Source organism: Dendrobates tinctorius, unplaced genomic scaffold (genome assembly GCF_039654945.1).
Source record: "Dendrobates tinctorius isolate UK_male_01 unplaced genomic scaffold, ASM3965494v1 ptg000119l, whole genome shotgun sequence".
In the NCBI taxonomy this organism is placed as follows: Eukaryota; Metazoa; Chordata; class Amphibia; order Anura; family Dendrobatidae; genus Dendrobates; species Dendrobates tinctorius.
In genome coordinates, this window is record NW_027361787.1 from 114,944 (window position 1) to 125,061 (window position 10,118).

At 41.7% G+C, this 10,118-nt stretch overlaps 1 protein-coding gene across 1 annotated transcript; it reads right to left on the bottom strand.

Annotated features, from left to right (window-relative positions):
• Positions 1 to 4,333: 4,333 nt before the first annotated feature.
• LOC141101518 (uncharacterized) lies at positions 4,334 to 9,243 on the bottom strand. Its single transcript, XM_073590646.1, has 3 exons — positions 8,558 to 9,243; positions 7,227 to 7,753; positions 4,334 to 4,384 (listed from the first exon to the last, which is right to left on the bottom strand). Exons 1-3 carry the CDS (start codon positions 8,802 to 8,804, stop codon positions 4,334 to 4,336), a joined length of 825 nt encoding a protein of 274 aa, XP_073446747.1. The 5' UTR covers positions 8,805 to 9,243.
• Positions 9,244 to 10,118: the final 875 nt, after the last annotated feature.

Consider the following 10,118-nt stretch of genomic DNA (forward strand, 5'->3'; position numbering starts at 1 on the left):
TTTTTTTTTAACTTTATTACATTGTCCCAGGTGGGACATCACTGTCCTGTGACAGATCAGCGATCTGTCACAGGCAGTGCTGCAGACTTCCTCATGCCTGCACTTTGCAGGCACTGAGGAAGCCGGCTCCCTGAAGGCCCCCAAAGGTCCCCGTCGCCATCTTGGATCCGGGGACCTGCAGGGATAGAGCCCCCCGCAGCAGCGCTGCACATTGCGCTGCTGTGAGGGGCTCAGGGAAGCACGGAGGGAGCCCCCTCCCTGCCGATGCTTCCCTTTAACTCCCGGTACACCGCGATTGTGTTTGATCGCAGTGTGTAAGGGGTTAACGTGTCGGGGGCGGTCCGTGACCACCCCTGACACATTGTGCCGGGTGTCAGCTGTGATAATCAGCTGACACCCGGCCGCGATCAGCAGCGCTCACCACGTGGGGGCCGCTGATCGCTGTGACCTACTATCCCGTCCCTGGGAATGAAGTCCCAGGGCACATGGACGGGATAGTACGTCACATGGCAGAAAGGGGTTCTGTGGGAATTGCGAACATGTGCTGCACTTGCGGTTTTGAACTTGCGGTGAAACAAAAAATCACAGCTAGCAGCGTTGTTTTCCGTTGCAGCAATACAGCATTTGCCGGATCTGCCGCGAATGGCATAAATGGCTGATGTGACAGTAGCCTAAGTCCCTGACAACAGTGTCTGCATTAGTCATCCTCATCAATGGGGGGCAGCACTAAAAGTGCCCAGGGCAGCACAAACTCTAAACACGGCCCTGAGCGGAGGCTCCTGTTTGGGATAATAAGCCAACATGATCACAGCTGCTCCAAATGAAAAGAAAATTAGTTTATTACAATGAGAGTTCGTTCACATAACTATATGATATGGTCGAGAACTATCCGATGTCTTATCAGATGGCGCTAGACCCAATATTATACCATGGGGCAGAGCAGAGCTGTACTCTCTATCTCATACTAATTCAGCATGAGAAAAAAAATCACAGCCACTGGCCACCTCCTGATGGGCACCATGAAGAATGTGAAGTGACCAGATAAAGTCCATCATCACCCTGCACCTTGGCTCAGCCGGACGGGGCTCTTCTCTAGCACATGATGCTCACGAAGGAGTCACAAAAGCATTTTTTTACCAGGCAGATATTCTATATCCTGTTCAAATTGTTTTTATTGAAAATGTCCTAATTATTATACAATCCAGGTAATGACGGTCACAGAGGAGCGCCAGCCGTGCCTTCTCTGGGGAGATCAATGCAGCTCCAGCCGGGTGCCTCCAAAGAGGAAGGAGGTTGCGATGCTGGATGAACCCGGTCGGACGGAGCTCAAAGAGAGGGGAGTGTAGATTTAGAATCTTCTTATATTAATCACATTGGACTACATTAATAAAAGAAGATTGTAAATCTACATTCCCCTCTCTTTGCGCTCCGTCCGGCCGGGTTCATCCGGCATCGCTAATTATTATACAAAATAGAGTTAAACAAAATAAAAGAAAAGGAAAAAAAAAGGGGAAACAAGGGAAAATAAAGGAAAATGGGAGAAGGAACTATCGCAAAGCAACAACAGTTATTCTATCTCTGATACATGTACCAAGAGAGATACTAAGATCAAGGGTAAGACAATGGAGTTATCATTTCTTTCACATTATCTCACCATTGTGATAATGAAACCATCACATATTATGTAAGCTATGTTCCTGATCAGGGCTGCCAAAAGGAATTTCAGGGCCCCATACTGGCAAAATTTTTGGGCTCCCTTGAGACTCCGTCCAGGCTCCACCTCAGTTCTGCCTCCACTCAAGCCCCACCTACACCCCTCAAACTTTCCACAGTCCCACCACCCACTCCTGGAAAAACTCTTCTACCCCATCCTCACCAATCACACAGTAACTGTTCCCATGGAACTGTATCACATACATAACCATCAGCTTTTATTTTGACCAACGGATTTTTTAAGCCTGCCACCACGACAAGGTAGACTCTTCTGGCAGGGCCCTACTCTACTCTAACCTATTAAACGTTTCTTAAAATATCCAATCATCTTATTAGGAATATTTTCTATTTGTTTTTCTTTAAGGGAATGTGTCACATACATTTTTTAAACTAATTGAAATCCTATTGTTATAATCTTTTTTGTATAATCTGTATTTCTGATTGCAGATTATTGTATGCTGTTTCCTGAACATTTATGGGAGCTGCTCTCTTGCCTGTTTGGAGATATGGATATTGGACATTTACATGTGTATATATATCATAACACATTATAGGGGACTCTATTTCCTTGGGAGAGTTTTCTATTCATGTTCTTACGTTTAGTGACATTTCATGCAGATGTCATTGTGCAGGAAGGGGGAAGAGGTGAGCTGTGACATTACCTACTGGGAATGGTGTACCCTGTTATCTCTCATTGTAATCCTGCTTGTTATGATAATGAGGTGACTGCTAATAAGGGATCTCTTCTGGAAGTGCCAGTCTATTAGAAAAGTTGTTTCTGTTTATTTTATGATATAAGGGGTTACATACTTTCTTGCAAAACTTTATTAACTATGATTAAAAGGATTAGCCATGTTCTGGTTATTGGTCACGAATGTGTTTGAGATGATAGGGCTCTTACTAATATGGCCTTTCTTGAATTACAGCAACAAATATGAAATATGGGAAATAGAAATATAGGCTATGCTGAATTTCTGCACTAAATGCCTTTTAATCATCTCATATAATTGTAGATTGTGAGCCCTCGCGGGCAGGGTCCTCGCTCCTCCTGTGCCAGTCGTGACTTGTATTGTTTAAGATTAGGCTACTTGTTTTTATTAGGTATACCCCTCCTCACATGTAAAGCGCCATGGAATAATTGGTGCTATAATAATAAATAATAATATACTCATTGGTTAATAATGATAACTAGAGAGTGGACAATGCCCAAAACATAAAAGCTTCATAACACATTCCCACTAAATATTTTGCTAACTAAATCTATTTTCATAAGAGTCATTTAGTTAAATCCTTTGGTCAATTACATAAAGTGCAAAATTACAGTGACAATAACAAAAGAGAAAACAAAGAAAACAGACAAAACAAAAACAACACATATAACAATAACATATAACACAATGAAAATAAGGTCATTTTGTGAGATCAGAGAAACATAATATAAAAACAACAAAGAGTATTGCACACAATCTAAGGAACTGAAGTAGGTCCGACCCCCCCCCCCCCCCCACCTTTGTTCCTGCTCACCGGGCACCATACACTAGTAAGGGCAGTAATGCCCTGATGGCGGCCCTGTCCCTGCCTACATGAAGTATGTAGCTAGTCTACATAGATCATGGGATGTCAGACATCCATTCCTGGCTACCTACAGTTGCCATTTCATCTACGTATTCAGTCAATCTATATTAAAAGGAAACTGTCACCCCGCCAAGGTCATATATGACCTATTAATATGGGCACACAGGTAATAGGTGCTAGTCCTACCTGTATGCCTCATATTAACGGTCTTGTTGTGGAGAAATGTTATATTCTGTCTTTACATTAATGATTTCTTCCAGGCTCCGGGGCATTCTCTGCCTGGAAGAAATCCCTGCCCCCTCTCCTCATTACAATACTACCCTCCTCCCATCAGCGCCAGTAATAGCCCCAGAATCCTGCGCCTCAGCCATGCACCTTGTCGGCGCTCACACCAGAGATTACTGGAGCGGAAGGCGCCGGCACCTGTGCAGAAGATCCCTGAGTGCAGTACCCATAGAAGGGAGGATGAGATATGTATTTCTGGGGGAGTGCAGGGCGCAGGAGTGGGATTCCAGGGCCAAAACTGCCGTGCATGAGAGGGTGTTAGTATTACAATGAAGAGAGAAGGCAGGGATTTCTTCCAGGCAATGCAAGCCCCAGTGCCTGGAAGAACTCATTAACGTTAAAAAAATGTAACATTTCTCAATAACAAGACCATTAATATGAGGCATACAGGTAGGACTAGCTTAACATTTCTATTACCTGTATGCCCGAATTAATAGGTCATATACGTCTCGGGGGGTGACAGATTACCTTTAAAGCATAAACACACATAGATAAGAATATATATAATATGATGACGACAGCCGTCCAGACCTGCATCCCACCGCAAGAAACAGTCCAGAGTAATCCCTGGAGAATGCTATCATCCTCAGTGACACAGTGAGGGGCTATGCGCCCCCTTCTGATCTCAGGCTATTTACTCATCTAGGAGTGTCTGCTCAAACTGTTGGGGTACAGCTGTGGGACCCTATTTTCAGAGATGATGTCCTCCACCCAAGTCTCAAAAAGCTAAAAGGGTCTTCAGGAGAGGTGGGTAGTCAAGCTAGCCTATCAGACGGTCATCTCTGTAGCTGTAGTCATCCTTCCTATGGTACTATTCAGGGGTGGACATGTTATTAGTACAAATTGTGAAATTGCACACGGGCCAAGAGGTAAGGGGACCCATTTCCACCTCCAAAGCAGATACAATTATGCATTATGATGAGTTATTGGGCTGATCTTTAGCATAAAGACATAATATATCCACAAGACCATTAATATGAGGCATACAGGTAGGTCTAACGTAACATTTCTATTACCTGTATGCCCATATTAATAGGTCATATACGTCTCGGGGGGGGGGGGGGTGACAGATTACTTTTAAAGCATAAACACACATATATTAATTCTTATCTATCTAATAGGATGACGACAGCTGTCCAGACCTGCATCCCACCACAAGAAACAGTCCAGAGTAATCCCTGGAGAATGCTATCATCCTCAGTGACACAGTGAGGGGCTATGCGCCCCTTCTGATCTCAGGCTATTTACTCATCTAGGAGTGTCTGCTCAAACTGTTGGGGTACAGCTGTGGGACCCTATTTTCAGAGATGATGTCCTCCACCCAAGTCTCAAAAAGCTGAAAGGGTCTTCAGGAGAGGTGGGTAGTCGACCTAGGCTATCAGACGGTCACCTCTGTAGCTGTAGTCATCCTTCCTATGGTACTATTCAGGGGTGGACAGGGTTGGACATGTTATTGGTACAAATTGTGAAATTGCCCACGGGCCAAGAGGTAAGGGGACCCATTTCAACCTCCAAAGCAGATGAAATTGGGCGTTATGATGAGTTATTGGGCTGCAAAGGATCCATATATTGTTCATGCACAGTGTCCCTCTTCCGCCTGTGTCTTCCAGTGGCTCCAATATATAATTAATTTCCTGCAGTGAGAATCACATCACATTAATAATTTCCAGGCAATCAAGCTCAACACCATCAATCCTATCACTACCAATACTGTGTGGGCTTTTGAAAAGTTGAGAGTAAATTGTTTAACCCAACTCTGATAGACCCCATCCAGAAAAAGGGATTCCATCCTTCCTTGGATATATCTCCAGCTTTTTGCTGCAGCTCCTTTCCTTTATCCATTATTGAATCATGTGCATCTTCTAGGAGCAGCATTGCTCACCTATAACAGCGCAAGTGCCCCCTTCAACTGCTAACAGGCAGTCAAGCGCCATTGTCTTCTGAAGGGCTACTATCCTCATTAGTGACATCACAAGTAGAAGCTAATGGAGGTGACGCCAACAACCAAAACATTTGGTGACATCACAAGTAGTAGCTTATGGGGGCAAAGCTAACCACCAAAACATTCCGTGAAATGACAAATAAGAGCTAATGTGGGCGGAGCCAAGAACCTCACTTCCATTGAAGCGCCTTGCCCAATATACTAGAGATCAAACGATATGAATCCTCCAATGTGGGGGAAGATTTGACTAGCTTTACTGCATATGGAGCTAATATGTATATACATCGGTGTTGTGCAAGGATTTCCCAATATTGGTTGGATTTATATTTTTGATCTGGACTGTATATTACTATATGTCTCAATGACATCCGACAATTACATAGTTATCTTCATGTTACATGCAGGGTGGATAAAAATCTTGATTTTTTTAAAAAAAATCAAAAAAATCAGATTTTTTTGATTTAAATCAGATTTTTTTGATTTAAATCATTTGATTTAAATCAGATTTTTTAATCAAGTTGTACACAAGCAAAACTTTGTCTTTTTGCAAATCTAATTGTTTTACACAAATAAAAATATTAAAACAGTTGATTATGAAACCTAATAATTTTTATTTGCACTATTAAACACTCAGAATTGAACTACAGAGAGTAAGTACTTTTTAACAATAGCCTATCTCTAACGTTTGAAGTAAGCAAACATCTTCAGTGAATACATCAGTCCTTTAAGCCTACTGTTTATTTAGGACTTTTTATAGGAAAACCAGTTGTCCTGCTTTAGCAGTTCCTAATCCTAAGCGGTTTCGGACTGTTGTGTGCACAAAACCAAATGAAGAAAACAATCTCTCTACTCCTGCGGATGAAGCCGATGCAGTCAGTAGCTGAGTAGCTAGATTTATTATCTTTGCTGGAAGAACAAGTGATTGCGACTTCCACCAGTCCAGTGGTTTTAGTTCATTAACGACGTTATCTGCAAACATGTATTTTTGAAATGGTGCAGATTCACACTTCAATTTCAGCACAGTTGCCACAATGTCATGGTTAGTATTGGCGAGCCACTCCATTGCAGAGTTGATTTCCACCTCAGATAATTTTTTCCCTCTGTAGATGGGATGCAAGATATTGGCTAAATAGTGTTCTTCTTTTAATGCTTGGTCCTTGCGGTGCTGTATTGCAACCTTTACATTGTTTGAGAGGTTCAAGAGATCTAGAGAACCTTCTAAATCTTTCCAAACTTCTGTGGCATCAGCTATGGTTGCAGTATCTTTCTGCATTTTATCCAACGCAATCGATATTGGCTTTAACCTTTCCAAAAGGTCCTCGGCATTTCTCTTCACACCAAGATTTAATACTTTGCTTCGTATATTAGCATCAATTTTATCCCGATGTGTTTCGCAAATGGACAGTAATTTTGACCAGTTGTTAATAAACAGTTCCAAGCAGTCAGCCAAGGTATTCCATCTAACATCTTGTGGTAGAACCAACTTCAGTCCTCCCATTTCCTTGTAGGTTGCATGTGCAAAATGATTATTGCGGAAATATTTAACAATTTCTACAACATGTTCCTTGACACCCAAAATATGCAGGTCTTTTGCCAAAAGATGCAACAAATGGGCAGAACAACCGTATGTAATGACATTTGTGTCATCCTGTGCCAGTTCCGCTCGCATTTTTGCCACATTGCTTGCGTTATCAGTAACTAAGCTCCTTACTTTACATCCAAACTGTTCTTGGCATTGGTGAATTGAGTTCTTAGCAATTTCAAGTAAATATTCAGCAGTATGTGAATTTCCAGATGTGTCGATTGTGTCTGTAAGGTAAGTTTCACCATCTTCTGTTGTGACACAAGTGCAAATTATGGGGTCGTTGTGGATGTTGCTCCAACCATCCAAGCTCATGTTAACAACCTTGTCTTTCAAATATTTTGTACAAGCCGCTCTTTCTATGTCGTATACAGCCTGAAGATGTTTTCCTGAGATATCAAATCTACTTGGTGGTTTGTAGCCTGGTCTAATTCCTTCGATCATTTGTACAAACAATGGGTGCTCAACTAGTCGGAAAGAAGAATTGGTTGCAAATATGAATTTAGCAATTAATTCATCAAAATGTTCTTTCTGGCTCGTCGTAGTCTTTAAGATGAATTTTTCTACACTTTGCACGCAAAGTTTTTTTTTGGGCTGCTTTGTTGAAGTTGTACCCAGATATTGATTGTCACGTGCAGCACAAGCCATATTTGACCCTGAAAGCACAGAAATTAAAAATATAAATCGACTGCGTATTTGAAGAAATATAACGAAAATATTGAAACAAACTTTTTGAACAATGTAATGGTCCTCGTCCTATAAGGGCTGTCTCAAAAGTTATGCTACTCAAGGTTTCCGGTGAGGTTGCTGTAATACTGGTAACTAATATCAGAGCCTCAGCAACTGAAAAAAATTATGTCACAAAAGTTTTAAAAATGTTTTTTTTTTAAAATGGTCAATTTGGCAGACTTCAAAAGTGAATTGCAGCCTACAATAAAAAAAAAATAAGCGTATACACACTTTATTTTTACTTAAAGGACATGTGCACCTTTATTTTTTAAGGTGCAGCCAGTCACAGTGTGCACATGTCCTCCCCCCGCAGCTCTCTTACCTCCGATGTCAGCGCTGCGGGGATCCGTGGCTTCGTTCTGCCCGTCCGCGAGCGTGCCTCCATTCATTTCAATGGAGCGTGCGGCCCGCTGACGTCACGCCGCTGGATCACTGCGAGTAGGCCGCAACCGGAGGACGGGAGGCGGACGGTCAAAACGAAGCCACGGATCTCAGCGCTGCGGGGATCGGAGGTAAGAGCGCTGCGGGGGGAGGACATGTGCACCTTAAAAAAATAAAGGTGCACATGTCCTTTAGCGTTAATTTTCTGTGAAATATTGTCTTAACATAAATTTAAATTCTATACTCCAGAACTACCAGTGCTAGAAATTTTTCTTTTCATAGACTTTAACCATCCCAGTAAAATGTCTGTTAAAAAAATAGGTTGTAAATTAATTGCCAGACTTAGTTACCACTAGTACTAGGCTCCTGGTGCATAAGAAGCTGTGGGGGTTCATTGACATTAGTTGTATCACTATCAACATCTTCATTTCCCTTCTGGTTGCAGTTTTCATAATGTGATTTCAAACGGCAAACAAGTCCTTGGATATCCTTTTGACAGTATTTGCACTTTGCTCTTGCACCTTTCTTTCCAAGATCTGCTGCTGGCATCTCAACAAAATGAACCCAAATAGGGTCTCTCTTACGACCTGCTGCCATGGCTCACACAGATCACTTATGAAGTTTGATTGTTACTACAGCCTGAGCCAAGCACTGCTGATGTTACTACAGCCTGAGCCAAGTACTGCTGACTATCCAACAAGTTTGGGCATGTCAACTGAATGCAGGGAAAAAGAAACTAAACCAAAACTGAAACCAAGCTAGAAGTGTGGAATTAAAGGGGCAGTATGAACAAAATGTGGAGGCTATTAATAGTTTATACAATTAAGACATGCTGCTTTTAAACACCTACCTATTGCCATATAGTAAAACAAAAAAGATTTTTACTTACTTTGGGGTCCCCCCCTCACCCTGGCGTTAGATCGTTGCCCCTAGTTTCGTCCGTGTAACTATGGGCGCACATGCACACTGCTCTCACTTCTCATTTTAATCGTGATTTATATTAAAAAAAAAAACCTTTTGATTTAAATCAGTGATTTAAATCATGATTAAAATCATGATTTAAATCGATCCGATTTAAATAGAAAAAAATCTTTTGATTTAAATCGTGATTTAAATCATGATTTAAATCGGCATGATTTAAATCAATCCACCCTGGTTACATGTGTTCCCTTTACAGGATATAACTTTAATCTCCCAGATTTGGATGATTCTCTAACAATACATGGCCTAAAAATCGAGAAGTCGTCATGTTCCAGTTCTGGCTGAGGGGATTCTCTCAATTATAACTAATCTATGGAGCTGATGAGCAAGAAAGTCAGAAGCCAGAATCATGTGATGGATAATCGGTAAATCGCTGTCATTTCTGGGCTTGTAGATAAATCCCGTCACACCCTATACATCTCCCTTTACTATTGGTGGAAGAGCTGTAATGCTTGGACAGCTCCTAATCTGAGGGGTTCACTAATTATTTTGGACCTGCTTGTATTATATGGAATAAAGACTCCATAATGAATAAAAAATACATGAGAAATAGATGATAGAAGAGAATGAAGGACACAACAAGAGACGACATAGAGCCGACTTACCGCTCTCTCCACCGTCTGCAACTGTCAGACGGAATGTTGGCTCTGCAGCTCCATACACAATGTGTGTGATGTCATAAGGCAAGGGGGCGGAGCCAGAAACCTCAACATTCCGTGACATCAGCAGCAGGAGCAGCAGTTATTTAAAGAGACCAGAGCAGGCCATACAACCCATTCATTACCATATAAATGAAATTGACTCTAATTATCCATCTTGACCTCTTAAAACTTTCAAAAAATGCAACAATGTCATTATTACCATACATTGTAATTCCGGAGTAGTTTCCACTGATGTGAACAGTGATAAATCAACAATAGTAACCCATAT